This window comes from Cetorhinus maximus, chromosome 8 (genome assembly GCF_964194155.1).
Source record: "Cetorhinus maximus chromosome 8, sCetMax3.hap1.1, whole genome shotgun sequence".
In the NCBI taxonomy this organism is placed as follows: domain Eukaryota; kingdom Metazoa; phylum Chordata; class Chondrichthyes; order Lamniformes; family Cetorhinidae; genus Cetorhinus; species Cetorhinus maximus.
The window spans coordinates 55979233-56001186 of NC_135886.1; the positions used below are offsets into that span (position 1 = coordinate 55979233).

The following is a 21954-nucleotide window of genomic DNA, read 5'->3' on the forward strand; positions in this document are numbered from 1 at the left end:
CAAAACTGTACATAGTAATCCAGATGCAGTCTAAAACTAAGGCCCTGTACAGCTGCAGCAACATTTCACTAATTTTATACTCGATTCCCCTTGCAATAAACACCAACATTTCACTTGCTTTCCTAATTTCTTGCTGTACCTGCACACCAACCTTTTGTGTTTCATGTACCAGGACTCCCAGATCCCTCTGTACCTCAGAGTTCTGCAATCTCTCTCCACTTAAATAATATGCCACTTTTCTATTCTTCCAATCAAAGTGGACAAGTTCACATTTTCCCACATTATACTCCATTTGCCAAATTTTTGTCTACTCACTTAACCTATCTACGTACCTTTGTAGACTCTATGCCCTCTTGCCAACTTACTTTCCTATCTGTCTTTGAGTTATCAGCACATTTAGCAACCATACATTTGGTACTTTCATCCAAGTCATTGATGTAGTTTGTAAATAGTTGAGGCCCCAGCACTGATCCCTGCGGCACTCCACTAGTAACAATTTAACAACCTGAAAACGACTCATTTATTCTTACTCTCCACTTCCTGTTAGCTAACCAATCCTCTATCGATGCCCCTACAACATGAGCTCTTATTTGCGTAGTAACTTTTGATGTGGCACCTTATCAAATGCCGTTTGGAAATCTGAGTACAGCACTCAGGTTCTCCTTTATCCACGTTGCTTGTAACATCCTCTAGGAACTCTATTAGCCAAACATGATTTCCTTTTCAGAAAGCCATGCTGACAATACCTGATTGTATTATGATTTTCTAAATGTTCTGCTACTACCTCCTTAATAATGGATTCAGCATTTTCCCTATTAAAGATCTTAGGCTAACTAGCTTCTAGTTTCCTGCTTTCTGTCTCCCTCCTTTCTTGAATATCTCCGAGGGTTATGGGGCTGGAAGAAATTACAGAGAAAGGGAGATATGAGACCATGGAGGGATTTGAAAAGGGATTTAAGGAGCAGAATTTTAAAATCAAGATGTTGCATGTCAGGGAGCTAATGTAGGGTGAACAAGACTTGGTGCAAGTTAGGACAAAGGCAGCAGAGTTTTGGATGTCATCAACTTTACAGAGGGTAGAATTTGGGAGACCAGCCAAGGATGTGTTGCAATAGTCAAATTTAGGAGTGACAAAGACATGAATGAGGTTTTCAGTATTAGATGAGATGAGTCTTAAAGTCATGTGGAGTAGGAGGGTGGTGAGAGAGGGAGCGAGGGTGTAATTGGGCAAAGGTAATTATCTCCACTGTAAAGTACTATCCTTTGTCCTTACCTTTTTCTAACAACTTACATTTATATATCACCTTTAATGTAGTAAAACATCCTGAGGCGCTTCACAGGAGTGTTATCAACTAAATCTGACACAGAGCCAAAGGAAAGGTAATCAAAAACTCTGTTAAAGTAGTAAGTCTTAAGGAGGGTCCAAGAGGACGAGGATGAGGTGGATAGACAGAGAAATTTATAGAGAGAATTCCAGGGCTTAGGGCCTTGGCAGCTGAAGGCATGGTCATCAATGGTGGAACACAGTAAGTGGGGGATATGCAAGAGGCCAGAATTGGAGGAGCAGAGAGATCTCAGAGGTTTGGAGAGCTGGAAGCGATTACAGAGTTAAGGCAAAAGTGAGGTCATGGCAGGATTTGCAGATGAGGATTTATAATTAAACAGCAAAACTTATTGCAATTTGGGAAGCAGACAGTAGAGTTGTTTTGACCACAGTTCTGCACAATATGGATTGAGGAGCTGGGAGTCAGCAAATTGAGGCATGACAGCACTGCCACTGGTGGGAGGCTGTAATTAAAGGGTGACAAATTCACACAGGAATGATCCCAGCATAAATGCGGACATTAGAATCTATAATAGGGGAAATGTTGACACAAGAAGTGGGACAATGAAATTAGGGTTCTGTAGACAGTCAAGGTATTTTTACTACAGTTTTCAAAAATATATAGTCTGAAAGGGACATCCACTGGGAACAGGAAATACAAGTTAAATTCTGAGTTGAATGTGGAATACCAAAGAGCTAAGCCAACAATATTCTGGCAATACCTTCGGCAGCAGAATTGTTTTTGGGCTCTGCCTGGCTTGTGGGTCTGATTCAGCTCAGCTGAGCCTAGACATTTGCCAGAGCCCTTGTGACCACTCCCACATGCAGTCTGGCGCTGATTTGACACACAAACATCTTCCTCCCATATTGGTGAGACTGTGTTTCAAGGCACAAGTTCCTCTGAGCTCCACAACGTACATCAGTATTAACTCGAACCTCACTCAGTGAAACTCACCTGAAAATCTCGGATATAAGTCAGGAAGAAGCAGAGGAAGGAGAAGGCGAGAGACCATTCCGAGATCGTACTGACCAGATGCAATGTGTAGCCCTGCCAAAAGACAAACAAACCCGGAGGCCAAAATTCAGCATCTAACCCAGAGTACATCCTGCCTCAGTCCACACTCACTGGCCACTGCATTAATTCCTCGGCAACCAGCACAGTCTGCCCTCCAAACTCAGTGCCCCATTAATTTCCTCTGGGGGGAGGGGAGCAGACCAGAACAAGGGGCATAATCTAAAAATTCAAGCCAGGCCGCTCAGGGGTGATAGCAGGAAGCAGTTCTTCACACAGAGGGTAGTGGAAATCTGGAACTCTCCCCCGAAAGGCTGCGTATGCTGGAATAAAACTCAGGTGGATGGATTTCGATGGAAAAGGGAGGGCAAAGAGCAAAGGTCAAAGCAGTTAAGAAAAGGTCGATCGCACTGATTGAGTGGAAAGGGCTGAATGTCCCACTCATGTTCCTATGTATCAGGTTTGAGGGGTTTGAATGACCTATTTACCAGGCTTTGATCCTGGTTTCCTGCAATCTGTTCCCCATTTCAATTTTCCTATACTCTATTCCCAGTTTTCTGGGCTCTGTTACTGGTTTCTAGGGCTCTGGTCATCATTTTCCCAGCTCTATTTCCCACTTCTGGGGTTCTGCTTCTGGTTGATCTTTATCTAATCAGATAGTGAAGAGGATTGTCAAAGGATACAGATAGTGAAGAGGATTGTAAAAGGATACAACGGGATATAGATCGGTTGGAGACTTGGGCGGAGAAATGGCAGATAGAGTTTAATCCAGACAAACGCGAGGTAATGCATTTTGGAAGGTCTAATACAGGCAGGAATTATACAGTAAATGGCAGAACCCTTAAGCGCATCGACAGGCAGAGGGATCTGGGTGTACAGGTCCACAGGTCACTGAAAGTGGCAACGCAGGTGGATAAGGTAGTCAGGAAGGCATATGGCATGCTTGCCTTCATTGGCAGGGGTATTGAGTATAAAAGCTGGGAAGCCATGCTGCAGCTGTATAGAACCTTGGATAGGCCACACTTGGAATATTGCGTGCAATTCTGGTCGCCACATTACCAGAAGGATATGGAGGCATTGGAGAGGGTGCAGAGGAGGTTTACCAGGATGCTGCCTGGTCTGGAGGTTATTAGCTATGAGGAGAGGTTGGAGAAACTCAGATTGTTCTCACTAGAGTGACGGAGATTGAGGGGTGACTTGATAGAAGTTTACAAAATTATGAGTGGCATGGACAGAGTTGATAGAAGCTTTTTCCCAGGGTGGAAGAGTCAATTACTAGGGGACATAGATTTAAGGTGAGAGGAGAAAACTATAGAGGAAATGTGCGGGGCAAGTTTTTTACGCAGAGGGTAGTGAGTGCCTGGAATTCACTGCCAGAGGAGGTGGTGGAAGCAGGTACGATAGTGGTGTTTAAGAGACAGCTTGACAAATACATGAATAGGATGGGAATAGAGGGATACGGACCCCGGAAGTGCAAAATGTTTTAGTTGACGGGCAATATGATCGGTGCAGGCTTGGAGGGCCGAAGGGCCTGTTCCTGTGCTGTACTTTTCTTTGTTCTTTGTAATCCACATTTTGCCCATTCCTCATCACTCTCCTGATGCTGATGATGATAGGAGAAACGTTACAAATCACAGGAACTTAAAAGTTAGGAGCAGGAGTAGGCCATTTGGCCTCTCGAGCCTGCTCCCCATTCAATTAGATCACGGCTGATCTGATCGTATCCTCAACTCCACATTCCACTGACCCCTGACAATCTTTGACTCCCTTGTTATCTAACTCGGTCTTAAAATTATTCATTGACCCTACCTCCACCGCTTTCTGGGGAAGAGAATTCCAAAGATGCTAGACCCTCAGAGAAAAAAATTACTTCTCATCTGTCTTAACTGGCAAACCCTTTATTTTTAAACAGTGACCCCTAGTTGTAGCCTCTCCCACAAGGGAGACATCCTTTCAGTATCTGCCCTGTCAAGTACCCTCAGGATCTTATATGTTTCAATAAGATCACCTCTCATTCATCTAAATTCCAATGGATACAGCCCAGCCTGTCCAACCTTTCCTCAGAGGATAACACCTCGCCCCCCTCCCCCCACCCTGCCCCGCTCCCGAATCCCAGGAATCAGTCGAGTGAACCTTCTGCCTCAAATACCTTTATATCCTTTCTTAAATAAGGAGACCAAAACTGTACACAGTACTCCAGATGTGGTCTCAACAACGCCCTGTACAACTGTAGCAAAATATCCCTACTTTTATATTCCATTCCCCTTGCAATAAACAATAGCATTCCATTTGCCTTCCTTATGCCTTACTGGACCTGCATACTAACTTTTCCTGATTCATGGACCAGGACACCCAGATCCCTCTGTACCTCAGAGTTCTCCAGCCTCACTCCATTTAAATAATATGCTGCTTTTCTATTCTTCTTGCCAAAGTGGACAAGTTCACATTTTCCCACATTATACTCCATTTGCCAAATTTTTGCCCACTCACTTAACCTATGTCCCTTTGCAGACTCCTTACGTCCTCTTCACAACTTACTTTCCTATCTATCTTTGTGTCATCAGCAAATTTAGCAACCATAAATTTGGTCCCTTCATCCAATTCATTGATGTAAATTGTAAATAGTTGAGATCCAGCACAGGTCCCTGTGGCACTCCACTCATCACACCTTGCCAACTCGAAAGTGTCCCATTTATCCCTAGTCACTGCTCCCTGTTAGTTAATCAATCCTCTATCCATGCTAATATGTTACCCCCTACACCATGAGCTCTTATTTTGTGTAGCAACCTTTGATGTGGCACCTTGTCAAATGCCTTCTAGAAATCTAAGTACAGCACATCCACAGATTCCCCTTTATCCACATTGCTTGTTCTTCCTCAAAGAACTCCAATAAATTAGTCAAACATGATTTACCTTTCACAAAGCCATGTTGACTCTGTCTGATTGCATTGAGATTTTCTAGGTGCCTTGCTATAACCTCCTTAATAGATTCCAGCATTTTCCCTATGACAGAAGTTAAGCTAACTGGCTTATAATTTCCTGCTTTCTGTCTCCCCCCTTTATTGAATAGGAGAGTCACATTCACTATTTTCCAATCTGATGGGACCTTTCCAGAATCTAGGAAATTTTGGAAAATTAAAACCAATGCATCTACTATCTCGGCAGCCACTTCTTTCCAGACTCTAGGATGAAGTCCACCAGGACCTGGGGATTTGTCAGCTTTTAGTTCTAATAATTTTCTCAGTACCCTTTCCCTGGTGAATGTAATTGTTTTAAGTTCCTCCCTCGCTTTCACCTCCTGATTCACAATTATTTCTGGGATGTTATTTGTATCCTCTACAGTGAAGACAGGTGCAAAATATCTGTTCAATTCATCCACCATTTCCTTATTTTCCATTATTAATTCCCCAGACTCTCTCTCTAGAAGACCAACACTCACTTTACTTACTCTTTTCCTTTTTAAATACCTATAGAAACTCTTACTATCTGTTTTTATATTTCTAGCTAGCTTTCTCTCATATTCTAATTTCCCCCTCCTTATTCATCTTTTAGTCATTCTTTGCTGTTCTTTATATTCTGTCCAATCTTCTGACCTGCCACTCATCGTTGTGGAATTATACACTTTTTCTTTCAATTTGATACAATTGTTAGCTTCTTTAGTTTGCCATGGATGGCGTGTCCCTCCCTTAGAGTTTTTCTTTCTCACTGGAATGTATCTTTTGTGAGTATTCTGAAATATCCCCTTAAATGTCTGCCACTGCATTACCACTGACCTATCTCTTAACCTAATTTCCCAGTTCATTTTAGCCAATTCCGTCTTCATGCCTTCATAATTGCCCTTATTTAAGTTTAAAACACTAGTTTTAGATCAATTCCTCTTTCTCTCAAATTGAATGCGAAATTCAAACATATTATGACCACTGCTCCTGAGGGGTGCCTTCATTATGAGGTCATTAATTAATTCTGTCTCATTGCACATTACCAGATCTAGCATCACCTGCTCTCTGGTTGGCTTTAGAACATGCTGCTCTAAGAAACTGTCCCTATGAACTCATCATCCAGGTTACCTTTGCCAATATTTGTTCAATCTATATGTAGATTAAAATCACCCATGATTATCGCTGTACTTTTCTCACAAGCTGCCATTATTCCTTCCTGTATACCCTGTCCTCCAGTGTGGATACTGTTAGGCAGCCTATAAAACCACTCCCACAAGTGACTTCTTAGCTTTACTATTTTTCATCTCTACCCAAACTGATATCTACATTTTGATCTCCAGAACCAATGTCATCCCTAATTAACAAAGCTGCCCCTCCACCTTTAGCTAGCTTCCTGTCCTTCCTAAATGTCATGTACTCTTGAATATTCAGGTCCCAGTCTTTGTCATCCTGCAGCCATGTCTCTGTAATGGGTGTCAGATCATACGTATTTAATTCAATTTGTGCTGTCAATTCATCTGTTTTGTTACAAATGTTATGTGCATTCAGCTAGATAGGCCTGAGTTCATGTCACTGGGCAGTTTCTGTAAAGCCTTTGGTTCCACAGGAGCAATTATTATGAAATCCTGCTCGCATCACATAATTCCCTATATTTGCTCCTGTGTCGCGAGTAATGCTGGAGTGACTTGTGTGGTTGTACTCATTCATAACATTAATCCTCTTCTGGGTATGACTCAGGAGCTAGTGGCTCTCCAAAACCATGCAGTGGTAGCTATTCACATTTGAATCAGTGGTACGAGAGGTGGCAGGATATTGAACTATGGAAGCCATCGTCGGAAGTCAATTTCTGTCCTCACCTTGCTTAGGAACACGTGTATTTGTAAAAGTAAATAAGGCAAAACATTAGGTGGGATATGAATGATCTGTCCTTCTAAATTCTTATCACATTTCCTGAAGCTGAACACTGGGAGTTGCTCTGCTTCCAACTCCAAGGTGAAATGTTCTGCTAGAGCACTCAATGTCAGTATCACAAACTCATGCATTATATTGTGGTGACAGTTGAAATGTGAAGTGTTGCTTTATTCTGCTCCAGCATTACGCCTTAAACTCAATGTTAAGCTCTTCCTGCCAAATTAACACCAAACTGTGCAAACTAGTGTAGTTTCCTGCCTAAAATCAGTATCCATGTATAACTGGGTTGATTAGTTTTTTTCTTAGTCTGACATTCATACAAATCTCAACTGCAAAGCTCATGGGAATAGAGTTTGCACCTGCCCGATAACAAGTGCACATCCTGCTAAACTCAGCCCAAGGATGTGAGCCCATGCTAGGAAAGCTTTGTAGCACCAATTTGAGGGGAAATGCATTTGCAGAGATAACCTTGGATCACAATGGTTAACGCTGTCACCTACTCATGAAATGAGGATTTTTTTTTTTCTTTGCCAAGTACTGAAGAACTTGTGGTCCCTGTGGTATCAGCCCTCAGCAGTGGGGGAAGGGGGAATAATGATTCAAACCCGGAAACATTTACACTATCGACACAGCCTGTGTGGGATGGAAGCAACTGCATGGATTAAGATAGGGCTTTCTAAACTGTAGCTCACTGCCCCCAGTGGGGTGACGAGATGAGACTTTGGTGTCAAGAGCTCCGAGGCAGCACTGGCTGCTCTCTGAGGCCCAATTCCTGCTGGAAAAAAAGCCTGTGAAAAGTTGTGTTCATTGTTTTTGAAGGAGCTCAGCCTTTTCATCTACTCCCCAAATGGTCAACTCCTGTTCCCCGCCCTCCCCACCACTCAACCACTGAAGCCTCCCCCACTCCCCACTCAATGACTCCTGTACCCCCAAATTTTCACTTTGGGGTCAAAGCTTACCTTATCTGTAGGGTTCCAGTGGAGCTTCTTTGCCATGTCAATGGTTGGGATTGTTGTGTAGAGAGTGACAGAGGAGATAAACACTGGAAGGGTGGAAGTCATGGAAATGAAGTGTAACATCAGACAACTTTTGAAATCAGTGACTTTATACATCTTAAACTAGAGCTGCCTGAATTCAGCAAAGGTCAATGGCCATATTTAAATGGAATGAGGCTTTCAGGGGATGAGTAGGGAACTCTGCACGTCGATGTCCAATTGGTGTGATTCTCTAAAACATCAATTGGTAGAATGTATGAAATAGGAGCAGCTGAAGACCACTCGGCCTTTGACCACAACCTCATCCCCATCTCCCTTCATTCCCTTAGAATGCAAAAGTGTATCTATCTCACCTTTGAACATACTCAATGATTGAGTGCCCACAGTCCTCTAGGTAGAGAATTCCAAAGATTCACAACCCTAACAGAAGAAATTTCTCCTCATTTCACTCCAAAATGACCAACCCCTTTTCCTGAATCTGTGGCCCCTAATTCTAGATCCCCCAGCCAGAGGGAACAGCCTCTCAACATTTACCCTCCCAAGCCCTCTAAAAACTGACATTTCAATGAGACCACCTCTGATTCTTCTAAATTCCAGACACTAAAGGCACATTTTAGTCAATCTCTCCTCACAAGACATCCCTCTCTCTCCAGGAATCAATCTGGGGTGAACCATGATTCTGCTCCCTTTGAAGGCAAGTATATCCTTCCCTAGGTACAGACACAAAACTGTACACAGTACTCCAGGTGATCTCAACAAAGCCATTTGGAGTAGGACTTCCTTATTCCTGTAATGCCTGTAGTGTAGCCCCGAGGATCTGGATGCAGTGCGAAAGAAGTTCAATGACCTCACAGTAGCGGTCAAGGTTAGTGGATGCATCTTCTGCACTCATCTCCGTCCCCTTAAGTCCAAGGGTCGCAAACTTGAAAGTATATGATGGACAACCGGTTTAGCCATTCACCGCCAGATCTGCCTGGACCTCATAAGGCACTATCTGGTCCTGTTCTCATCTGTTCAAACTGCTCACTATTGCAGCAACATCCTAGAATGCAAAAATAGCTCTTGCTTCTCTTCTCTATGGCAAACTGTCTTCTTAAACCTCTCTCCATTGCCCCTCCACCCTCACCTCCAACAACAAGTGCAAGAACCTCATGGATTTCTTTGTCAATAAAACTGAAACTGACTAATCAGCTGTCTCTGTCGCTTTCCTCCCTTCCATAGGCCAACCTGGCCAAACGTCCTCTAAAGCTCTCTGCTCACCCTGGCCCTGAACTTGCATCTTTTTGCTAGTTTCTCTCCTATCTCCCCTCGTGCTCTTTCTGAGCTCATCTAGTACATGAGACCCACCTCCTGCTCCCTCGATCCTATTCTCACTAAACGGCTGATCACTCAATTTCACCTCCTGGTTCCTATGTTACCTGATATTAACGCTTCTCTCTCTTCAGATTTTGTCCCGCTCTCCTTCAATTGTGCTGTCATCATCCCTCTCCTCAAAAAATCAACCTTTGACTCCACCATCCTTGCAAACTATTTCCCATCTACATGCTGCTCCTGGGTGACTTCATCTAAATGCACAGCACCAGTTTTCACACGTACGCTGCTAATACCCAAGTCAACCTCACCACCATCTCTCTCTGAACCCCTCCACTGTCTCTAAATTATCAGCCTGTTTGTCTAACATCCAGTGCAGAATGAGCAGAAATTTCTCCAATTAATTATTAAGAAGGCAGAAGCTATTGTCTTTGGTCCTTATTTTTATTTGTTCACGGGATGTGGCGTTGCTGGTGAGGCCAGCATTTATTGCCCATCCCTAACTGCCCTTGAAAAGATGGTGGTAAACTGCCTTCTTGAACTGCTGCAGTACATGTGTCCTTCTAGGTGGTAGGGGTTACCGGTTTGGAAGGTGCTGTTGAAGGAGGCTTGGCAAGTTGCTGGAGTGGATATTGAAGGAAGTAAGAGTGGAAATCGCAGGGGCACTAGCCATAATCTTTCAGTCTTCCCTAGACTCAGGGGAGGTGCCAGAGGACTGGAGAATTGCAAACATTACGCCTTTGTTCAAAAAAGGTTGTAAGGATAAGCCCAGTAATTACAGACCAGTCAGTTTAACTTCAGTGGGCAAGATTCAGAGAAAATTATTCAGGATAGAATTGGTAGTCACATGGAAAAATATGGGTTAATAAGGAAGAGCCAGGATGGATTTCTAAAGGAGAAATCGCGTTTAACTAACTTGGAGTTTTTTGAAGAGGTACTAGAAAAGGTCGATGAGGGTAATGCTGTTGATGTGGTGTACATGGACTTTCAAAAGGCATTCAATACAGTTCCACACAACAGGCTTGTGAGAGACGTTATTGCTCATGGAATAAAAGGGACAGTAGCAACATGGTTAGAAAATCAGCTGAGTAATAGGAAACAGGGGGTAATGAGCAATGGATATATTTTGGGCTGGAGCAAGGTTTGTAGTGGAGTTCCCCAGGGGTCGGTATTAGGACCCTTGCTTTTCCTGATATACATTAATGATCTAGATCTTGGTGTGCCGGGGACAATTTCAAAGTTTGCGGATGATGCAAAACTTGGAAGTATTGTAAACTGTGAGGAGGACAGTGTAGAACTTCAAAAGGACATAGACAAGTTGGAGTGGGCAGATAGGTGGCAGATGAAGTTCAATGCAGAGAAGTGTGAAGTGATGCATTTTGGTAAGAAGAACACGGACAGACAATATAAAATAAGGGGTGCAATTCTTAAGGGGGTGCAGGAGCAGAGAGGCCTAGGTGTATGTGTGCATAGATCATTGAAGGTGGCAGGATAGTTAATAAAGCACAAGGTATCCTGGGCTTTATTAAAAGGGGCATAGAGCATAAGAGCAGGGAGGTTATGCTGAGTTTATATAAGACATTAGCTAGGCCTCCGCTGGAGTATTATGAACAGTTCTGGGCACCACACTATAGGAAGGATGTGAACACATTGGAGAAAGTGCAGAAGAGGTTTATGCAGAATGGTTCCAGGAATGAGAAACTTGAGTTATGAAGTTAGATTGGAGGGATTGGGACTGTTAAGAAGAGATTTGATAGAGATGTTCAAAATCATGAAGGGGCTGGTTAGGTTAGATAGGGAGAAACTGTTCCCGCTCATAAAAGGATCGAGGATGAGAGGGCACAAATTTAAAGTGATTTGCAAAAGAAGCAAATGTGATGTGAGAAAAAACTTTCTCACACAGTCAGTGGTTTGAGACTGGAATGCACTGCCTGGAAGTGTGGTGGAGGCAGGTTCAATCGAGGCATTCAAGAGGGCATTAGATGATTATCTGAATAGAAAGAATGTGCAAGGCTATGGGGAAAAAGGAGAATGGCAAAAAGTAGGAGAATGGCACTAAGTCATGATGCTCATTTGGAGAGCCGGTGCAGACACAATGGGTCAAATGGCCTCCTTCTGTGCCATAACAATTCTGTGATTCTGAGTGCACCTTGTTGATGGTACACAGTGTTGCCACTGTGTATCGGTCATGAAGGCAGTGAATATTGAAAGTGGTAAATAGGGTGCTGATCAAGCGGGCTGCTTTGGCCTGGATGGTGCCAAGCTTCTTGAGTGTTGTTGGAGCCATGCTTCTCCAGGCAAGTGGGGAGCATTCCATCACACTCCTGACATGTGCCTTGTAGATTGTGGACAGGCTTTGGGGAATCAGGAGCTGAGTAACTTGCTGCAGAATTCCCACAGTTGCCTACAAAGATGAGTTTAGTCAATAGTGCCTTTTGTCTATTTGTTACAGTAAACATCTTAAAACATGAAATCTTATCATCTAATTCTTTCAGCTACTCACTGGAAGTTCGAATTTCTTTTTAGAAGTTAGCAGTCTCCATGGGGATCTTAACAAAGCCTGGATATTGCCGAGGTCTTGTTGCATTTGGACATGGACTGCTTCAGTATCTGAGGAGTCGCGAATTGTGCTGAACATTGTGCAATCATCAGTGAACATCCCCACTTCTGACCTTATGATGGAAAGAAGGTCATTGATGAAGCAGCTGAAGATGGTTAAGCCAAGGACACTACCCTGAGGAACTCCTGTAGAGATGTCCTGGTGCTGAGATGACTGATCTCCAACAACCACAACCATCTTCCTTTGTGTTAGGTAGGTATGGCTCCAACCAGTGGACAGTTTTCCCCGATTCCAGACTTCACCAGGTTGGCACCTCATTTTTAGGTATGCCTGGTGCTGCCTCTGGCATGCCCTCCTGCACTCTTCATTGAACCAGCTTGATGGTAGTGGTAGAGCAGGGGATATGCTGGGTCATGAGGTTACACATTGTGGTTGAGTACAATTCTGCTACCGCTGATGGCCCACAGCGCCTCACTGATACCCAGTTTCGAGTTTCTAAATCTGTTCCAAAATGCTCCCATTTAGCGCAGTGGCAGTGCCACATAGCACAATGGAAGGTACCCTCAATGGGAAGAAGGGACTTTATCTCCACAAGGACTGTGTAGTGATCACTCCTAACGATACTGCCATGGACAGATGCATCTGCAACAGGTAGATTGGTGATTTCCTCTTGTTGGTTCCCTCACCACCTGCCGCAGACCCAGTCTAGCAATTATGTCGGCCAGCTCAGTAAGCTCGGTTAGTAAGTGGTGTGACTGAGCCACTCTTCATGATGACATTATGACATTGAAATCCCCCACTCAGAGTACATTCTGTGTCCTTGCCACCTTCAGCGCTTCCTCCAAGAGGAGTACTGATTCATCAGCTGAGGGAGGGCGGTGCATAGATGGCAGTCAGTCAGTAGGAGGTTTCCTTGCCCATGTTTGACCTGATGCCATAAGGCTTCATGGGATTCAGAGTCACTATTGAGGACTCCCAGGCAACTCCCTCCCAACTGTATACCCCTGTGCCGCCACCTCTGCTGGATCTGTCCTGCCAGTAGGACAGGGCATACCCAGGGATGGTGATGGTGGTGTCTGGGATTGTCTGTAACGTCTGATTCTGAGAGGATGACTATGTCAGGCTGTTGCTTGACTAGTCTGAGAGGCAGCTCTCCCAATTTTGGCACAAGCCCCCAGATGTTAGTCAGGAGGACTTTGCAGGGTCGCCAGTTGAGATTGCCGTTGCTGTTTTCGGTGTCTGGGTCAATGCCGGGTGGTCCGTCCGGTTTCATTCCTTTTAAGCTTTGTAGCAGTTTGATACAACCGAGTGGCTTGCTAGGCCATTTCAGAGGGCATTTAAGAGTCAACCACATTGCTGTGGGTCTGGAGTCACATATAGGCCAGACCAGGTAAGGACTGCAGATTCATTTCCCTAAGGGACGTAGTGAAGCAGATGGGTCTTTCTGGCAATCTTACAATCTGATATTACCTTTCTAGCTACTTTACTCTATTTTCTCCCTCTTTATCAATATTGTGATCATCGTTTGCCGGTATCTAAAATTCTCCCAACTCTTAGCATCTTGGAATCTAAAATTATCCTTAATCTCTTCAGTTCATCACAGATGGATCACGTTCCCTGTGGAATTTTTCTCAATGGAACACAGATTCACTGAGAATTATGAAATATTTCTTTAAATGTTAGCCATTGCTCCACCACCATCATACCTTTCAATCTAATTTTCCAGTCAACCTGACCCCTCATACCGATGTAATTGGTTTTATTTAAATTCAGTGCTCAGGTTTCACATTTATGTATAGAATCTGCACGGTACCTGGGAACTAACAGAGTGTCAGATTGGAAGAGGTTGTACCTGGGAATTGAGTGGATGTTGTTTGATAAGAAAAAAAGAGGACAGAGGAATTCAGAGTATATTTGATCAAATTTTCCTTGGTCTAGGGGCCTCATCATGAGTAGCACGGCAACCACAGCGGCAGTTTATTCACGAGCTGCTGCCTGTAAAATCAAGGGGGATGTCCAGCTAGTCAACCTGCATGTTTCCGACACGCATTACAGGCTGCTGACAGGATTCAGGCCTCTGCCCATTGAGAGAGAGGGGCAGAGAGAGCGCGAGGGGGGCAGAGAGAGCGCGAGGGGGGCAGAGAGAGCGCGAGGGGGGCAGAGAGAGCGCGAGGGGGGCAGAGAGAGCGCGAGGGGGGCAGAGAGAGCGCGAGGGGGGCAGAGAGAGCGCGAGGGGGGCAGAGAGAGCGCGAGGGGGGCAGAGAGAGCGCGAGGGGGGCAGAGAGAGCGCGAGGGGGGCAGAGAGAGCGCGAGGGGGGCAGAGAGAGCGCGAGGGGGGCAGAGAGAGCGCGAGGGGGGCAGAGAGAGCGCGAGGGGGGCAGAGAGAGCGCGAGGGGGGCAGAGAGAGCGCGAGGGGGGCAGAGAGAGCGCGAGGGGGGCAGAGAGAGCGCGAGGGGGGCAGAGAGAGCGCGAGGGGGGCAGAGAGAGCGCGAGGGGGGCAGAGAGAGCGCGAGGGGGGCAGAGAGAGCGCGAGGGGGGCAGAGAGAGCGCGAGGGGGGCAGAGAGAGCGCGAGGGGGGCAGAGAGAGCGCGAGGGGGGCAGAGAGAGCGCGAGGGGGGCAGAGAGAGCGCGAGGGGGGCAGAGAGAGCGCGAGGGGGGCAGAGAGAGCGCGAGGGGGGCAGAGAGAGCGCGAGGGGGGCAGAGAGAGCGCGAGGGGGGCAGAGAGAGCGCGAGGGGGGCAGAGAGAGCGCGAGGGGGGCAGAGAGAGCGCGAGGGGGGCAGAGAGAGCGCGAGGGGGGCAGAGAGAGCGCGAGGGGGGCAGAGAGAGCGCGAGGGGGGCAGAGAGAGCGCGAGGGGGGCAGAGAGAGCGCGAGGGGGGCAGAGAGAGCGCGAGGGGGGCAGAGAGAGCGCGAGGGGGGCAGAGAGAGCGCGAGGGGGGCAGAGAGAGCGCGAGGGGGGCAGAGAGAGCGCGAGGGGGGCAGAGAGAGCGCGAGGGGGGCAGAGAGAGCGCGAGGGGGGCAGAGAGAGCGCGAGGGGGGCAGAGAGAGCGCGAGGGGGGCAGAGAGAGCGAGGGGGGCAGAGAGAGCGAGGGGGGCAGAGAGAGCGAGGGGGGCAGAGAGAGCGAGGGGGGCAGAGAGAGCGAGGGGGGCAGAGAGAGCGAGGGGGAGAGAGAGCGAGGGGGGCAGAGAGAGCGAGGGGAGCAGAGAGAGCGAGGGGGGCAGAGAGAGCGAGGGGGGCAGAGAGAGCGAGGGGGGCAGAGAGAGCGAGGGGGGCAGAGAGAGCGAGGGGGGCAGAGAGAGCGAGGGGGGCAGAGAGAGCGAGGGGGGCAGAGAGAGCGAGGGGGGCAGAGAGAGCGAGGGGGGCAGAGAGAGCGAGGGGGGCAGAGAGAGCGAGGGGGGCAGAGAGAGCGAGGGGGAGAGAGAGCGAGGGGGAGAGAGAGCGAGGGGGAGAGAACGAGAGGGGGAGAGAACGAGAGGGGGAGAGAACGAGAGGGGGAGAGAAAGAGAGGGGAGCGAGAGAGAGGGGGAGGGGGAGAGAGAGAGAGAGTGGGGAAAGAGAGCAAAACAATGAAAGAGGGTAAAAGTCAGAGAGAAAAACAAAGAATGAGCAAGTGTCCAGGCACACATCTAGTGAACAGATTGTAGTGATTAAATTCAATGAAAAGGATCAATAAGAGCTGCTTCTGATCTTCTGCGTACACTCCCCAGGTACAACCCCCTTCCTCCCCCACCCCCCAACCAAACTAGATACTCCCCAGATTCAACACCCCCCAATCCAGACACTCCCCAGGTACAAACCCCCCCCCAATCTAGACACTCCCTAGGTACAAACCCCACCTCACCCCCAATCCAGACGCTCCCCAGGTACAAACCCCCCAATCCAGACACTCCCCAGGTACAACCCCCTCCAATCCAGACACTCCCCAGGTACAACCCCACCCAATCCAGACACTCCCCAGGTACAACCCCCCCCAATCCAGACACTCCCCACGTACAACCCCCCCAATCCAGACACTCCCCAGGTACAACCCCCACCCCCACTCCAATCCAGACAGTCCCCAGGTACAAACCCCCCAATCCAGACACTCCCCAGGTACAACCCCCCCCAATCCAGACACTCCCCAGGTACAACCCCCCCCAATCCAGACACTCCCCAGGTACAAACCCCCCAATCCAGACACTCCCCAGGTACAACCCCCCCCAATCCAGACACTCCCCAGGTACAACCCCCCCCCCACTCCAATCCAGACAGTCCCCAGGTACAAACCCCCCAATCCAGACACTCCCCAGGTACAACACCCCCAATCCAGACATTCCCAGGTAAAATACCCCCTCCCAATGTGACACTCCTCTTGACCCTGGGACAATCTCTCCCATTGCGAATCTCCTACTGCCCACCAGCCTCTCCTTGTTGGGCATGCCTGTTGTTTCTAGGGGAAGCCTCCTTCCTGATGGGAGACTCCAAGACATTGACCGTTCTGAAGGATACTGCTGACGATGCTTCCTGCACACCAGATTAAAAGCACACAACGAATCCAGAAGATTCCAATGCCATGGATGAGAGGCTGCATCTTGTAGGATATAATGGTCTGCAGCAGCAGGTAAATAATCCCTATCCCAAATGTCAGCACAGCCCCTGTGACATGGGCTTGAATTATCGTGGTTTTCTAAAGAGAAAAAGAGCAGAATAACAAAATGACAAAGAGACACTTGAAGCCTTATGGATCTACAAAATGCACAACAGATTCATATCAATTTAAAGTTTAAAGAGCTCTCAGAAACTGTAGTGTTTTCTCACCATCAGTTCTGCGGCCCTGCTCAATGTGACAGGCTATGGAGATTCACAGCTTCTCTTAGAATTGCAGTCATGGGCAAACAATGATGGTTTCCTTTTGTCCACCAGTGCTGCCCTCATTCATATCAATACTAGAATTGATACATCACTTTAAAGTCTCGGTACACTTTGTGATTAATACACAAAAATTCCATTGTTAAATTTTGCCTGACTGTGATGGGACAAGTATCATTTAGTTAGTTGCTTGGTAGTACAGAACTTGAGTAATGACTCAACCAACGAGAGTCAACTTACCTATTTTGAACTTAAACTAAAGCTTGGGGAATAACTGTGGTGCATTCTCCATGGCAATGCCTCGAACAATCAGACTCCACTTGCCAACCCATCAGTACCCTTTGTTCATGCAGTATAAATTGTTGTTCCCTTTGAAATTTGGTTTTCCTGTATTTGTCCTGATGAGTGCAAGATGAAAAGCTTTGACAGCATGTCTCTTTTTTCAGCAATATCATTTAGTTCTACCTATCCCACAGTAAAGGGTACATGTTGTATTAAAGGATAACACCAGTCAGGGAATGAGGCTGTAGTGAACCACACAGACAGTTGTATGCATTATTATTGTATGCAGCTCTTCATTAACCATACAATTGCTAACTTTAGTGATTTTAAAAATTCTTACATGTGAGCATCGTTGGCAAGTCTAGCATATGTTGCTGATCCCTGATTGCCCTTGAGAAGGAAACAAATGCTGACCTTGCCAGCGACACACATTCCGTGCAAAAATAAAAACAGGCTATAAAAAATAGGCAAGTCGGAAAAGCTGTTGCATTCTACAATATTTTCAGGATGATTGTAAACCTGTTACAAAGAATTAAATGGAAATTACAACTTGTAAACACATTATTTAATCCAACCAGTTCATGTTGCGATTTATCCTACATACTATCATTGTCCTAGTCCCGCAGACCTGCACTCTGTTCCCAGATTCCTTTACTACAACTATTTTTAATATTGGCATGATCTCTGCTTCAATCACTATCTCCTCTAGAGCCTTTCACAGCCTCAATAGCCTCAGTGTAAAAAAGACAATCTCTTTACATATTATCTGACTCTATTCAGTGGTTTACAGTTAACTGACAGATATACAGCTATTAAAATAGTATAGACAGACAGACAAACACACAGCTGAACAACAATTAAACACTGGGTTATCAAGTCAAAAACACTGGGTTATCAAGTCAAAAACACTGGGTTATCAAGTCAAAAACACTGGGGAAAACTTTGATAAACCCTCTTCTCTCCACTGTCTTAAACACTTAACACATCTTCACCGACTGAAACATTGACACACCTTTAGTCCAAGGTCACCAAATGCTCTTCACTTCCATCTTTGGCACATCCACCCAAATGACATGCAGCTCCAATTATATAAATCCTTTCAGGCCAGAGGGATCTTTCTGCACTTGACTATACGTGCAAAATTCACAAAATCTATTCAATTAGCTCCTCCTTCTCCTTCAGGTACCATGCCCTAAGAGGGTGTTGGTGACCACAGACTTCTAGTGGATTGGTCCATGATTATGCTTGGCAAAGTCCTGCAGTGGTTTGCCGTTGCCTTCTGCAGTATCGCAGTCCAGGAAACTTTCCAGCTCTTACTGCCTGCCATCAGGCACATTGGATTTCTACAACAATATAATCAAATAACAGATCACACAGTCATTAATAAAGCAGCTTTATCACATCACACTGAATGCTTTCGGGTTGTAAGTTTGCCATTAGCACTGTCTATGCCTGTCTTTTCCATTGGAGGATAGTTACTGTTTCGTTGATTAATTGTGCAGTCTATTCTTCTGTTGCTGCAGCTTGGTTGGGTTACTGTCGATTGGTTGGGTTACTGTCGATTGGTTGGGTTACTGTCGATTGGTTGGGTTACTGTCGATTGGCTGGGTTACTGTCGATTGGCTGGGTTACTGTCGATTGGCTGGGTTACTGTCGATTGGCTGGGTTACTGTCGATTGGCTGGGTTACTGTCGATTGGCTGGGTTACTGTCGATTGGCTGGGTTACTGTCGATTGGCTGGGTGCTCTTAGTTCAGTGGGACCCACCCTATCCCACTCCAGAGACTTGAACACATAATCTAGGTTGGCATTTCAGTTCATTACTGGGGGAGCACTGCACTGTAAGAGATACTGTCTTTCAGCTGAGGTGTTACCAGATGTCTGCCCTCTCAGGTGGACTTAAAAGATGCCATGGCACTATCCGAAGAAGCGTCCTGTGCAATATATCACAAATCAACATCAGAAGGACAGATTATCTGATCATTTATCTCATGGTTGCTTATGGGAGCTTGCTGTGCACAAATTGAGTGGAGTGTTTTCTACATCATGGCATTTCCAAAATACTTTGTTGGTTGTCAAGTGGAATGGACGGAAAAATTTTTTATTTATATAGCACCTTTCACAACCACAGAACAGCCCCAAAATGCTTCACAGCCAATGAGGTACCTGTGAAATATAGTCAGTGCTGTACCAGAGGCAAGCATGTGCACAGAAAGATCTCACAAACAGCACTGATGTAGCAGATAATATGATTTTGATGATAGTTGGAGTGATAAATATTGGCCAAAATACTGGGAAAAGCTCCCCTGCTCTTCTTCAAATAGGTGCCTACAGTTCAGCTGAGGGGTTTAACATCTCATTCAAAAGACGACACTTCTATCAGTGCACAATTCCCTCACTACTGCTGTGACTTCCTTTTCTATTTCCAATTCTATTTCATTATTTAGATTTTGGCAGGTGTGGCGGGAGTGGGGGTGGGGACTGGTTGGGGAATGTGCAACAAGATTGCTGCTGATGTCCTGTTTCATCTAGTACTGACTCAGACAGACTGACTTGAAACTTTACAATCTATCTTCTCTTTGTTGAAGACAGGGGGTTTAGATAACATGAGCATTGCTTAGTGGGTAAACATCAATTTGAAAGTCAAATTGTGTACTGTAAATGACTTGTCTAACTTTTCCATGTTTAATATAGTAATAATAATGGAGACTTTATCCTTATCCAACCATGAACCATTTCATTTAGGTTATTACATAACCCATCCCTTGCTTTTTTAAAAGCAGTTATTAAAAAGTAATTGCATGTTAATAATATACAGGTTAGATAAGACCAATATCACAAGTTACAAAGCCTCAGTTAGCCAGTTCCTTGCTGCTACTTCTGCCTCTAGCACTCCAGCAGCGCTGGTGATTTGAGTCATTCTTAAATGATCAGTAATAAGCAAGGCCGTAGCCACCCTTGTATACAATCTTTTCTGGTATAACTATAATACCAGTAAGGATTTACTCAATATTCCAAACAGAGTTGGCAAGGTTGCACTGATTTGGAGCCAATGAAGTCCATTCAACTCAAGTACATAGCCCAGGTTTTCATTATGATGGAGAGCCTCTCTGCAGTGGCAAAAATCGCAGAAATGGCTGGAAATGCTAAGTCCTGCTCCCAAACGTGGTATGTTCCATTTTTGCGGGAGCGGGACTGGAGTCGGGCTGAGGTTCATGAATATGTGGTTTGTGGAGGCGGCTGGCCGTTTAAATCACCAGCTGCCTCCACTGGAGTGGCATTTTGGTAGGTCAGGTGTGTGAAACCCAGAGTGTGTCAGATTAGACCAGGTAAGAGTGGGTGGATTTGTTTTGATAGCCAGGGTACCATCCCCCTTTATAGAGGTAAGGTACCCCTTTGGATAGGGTCCCAGGACACCTTTGGGATAGGTTAGGCACCCATTGAAATTGTCAAAAGTAAACATGATTGTGTGTAAAAAGTGCATCAACTCATCAGAGCTGTCAAAGGATACTAGCTGAGTTGGCATGGAGGGGGTAAAGGCAAAAGGTAGTGGGTGGGGCAGCATGGGTTGGCATGAGTTTGCATAGGTTCTAAAATGGGTGATGGGTAGAGCGGCATGGGTTGACATAAGGGGTATGATGGGCCATGGGGGTAGGTGGAGGGACATGAGGTGGCACAGGTTGGTATGTGGAGTGTGTGGGGGGGCAAGGGGATGAAGGGTGAGGGCTGTTTAAGTTTTATTCTTTTATCTTATTTAATTCAACACAGTGCACAAGCACAGAGGCAGGCCTTCTGCCCAGCCTGCCTCTGCTCCCACATTCGTTCGGGGGGCAGCAGACCTGACTTCCAATCCAGCCCACAACCCTGAAACGAAAATCCAACCTGTGGGTGGGCACGTTTAAAGTTTGGGTTCACAGAGCCGGGAATTCTTCTGTCGCTGCTCACCAGGCCAGAGAGCGAAAATCTGGACAATACTGTTCAAAATGATGGAGGATTTTGATAGAGTAAATAAGGAGGAAATGTTTCCACTGGCAGGAGCATCAGTAACCAGATTTAAAATAATAGGCAAAAGGATGAAGAGGGAGGTGATGAGAAATGTTTTTGTGCAGCGAGTGGTTGTGATCTAGAATGTGCTGCCTAAATGGATAGCAGAAGCAGATTCAATAATAATTCTTGAAAAGAATGTGGATATATACTTGAAAAGGAAAGATTTGCATGAATATGGGGGAAAAGCAGGGGGAGGGCATGGTCTTCGCTTTCAAGCAGCCAGTACATGTATGGTGGGTCAAATGGCCTCCTTCTATGCTATAGAATTCTATGATTCCGCTTCTCAAGACGATCAAGTTACTTTTGCCTTGAGTTTAGCCTCCAGCTCATTGTCCACCTCCCCATTGGGCAACATCAATGGGATTCAATTGCTGCACATTGAAAGCTCCAATCAGAAGAACAGCTTCCACCATAAAGATTTATAGAAAGGAGACTGTCAAGGCCACACGCTGTCAAGCCATTTACAATTCCTAATAGGTGGACTCAGATGAAGAGATATAAACTAACTATTCATGAACATGAAGTACATAATCTTCAACATGGATATTTGTAAAATCTCTAAACCCACAACCACTACCATCTAGAAGGACAAGGGCAGCATGGGAACACCACCACCTGGATGTTCCCCTCCAAGTCACTCACCATCCTGACTTGGAAATATATCAACATTCCTTCACTGGCACTGGGTCAAAATCCTGGAACTTCACCCCTAACAGCACTGTGGGT

At 45.9% G+C, this 21954-nt stretch overlaps 1 protein-coding gene across 2 annotated transcripts in view; it reads right to left on the reverse strand.

The window, feature by feature from the left end:
- The window catches only part of dram2b (DNA-damage regulated autophagy modulator 2b), a 101469-nt gene that overhangs the window by 9903 nt on the left and 69612 nt on the right, over positions 1-21954 (reverse strand). Inside the window, exons 5-7 of one of the 2 annotated variants that reach the window (XM_078546897.1) lie at positions 16541-16718; positions 8146-8228; positions 2280-2372 (exon numbers count right to left, since the gene is read on the reverse strand). In XM_078546897.1, the coding sequence (XP_078403023.1) occupies positions 2280-2372; positions 8146-8228; positions 16541-16718 (354 nt within the window). The remainder of the gene's footprint in view (positions 1-2279; positions 2373-8145; positions 8229-16540; positions 16719-21954) is intronic. The other variant, XM_078546898.1, reaches the window with a different exon arrangement.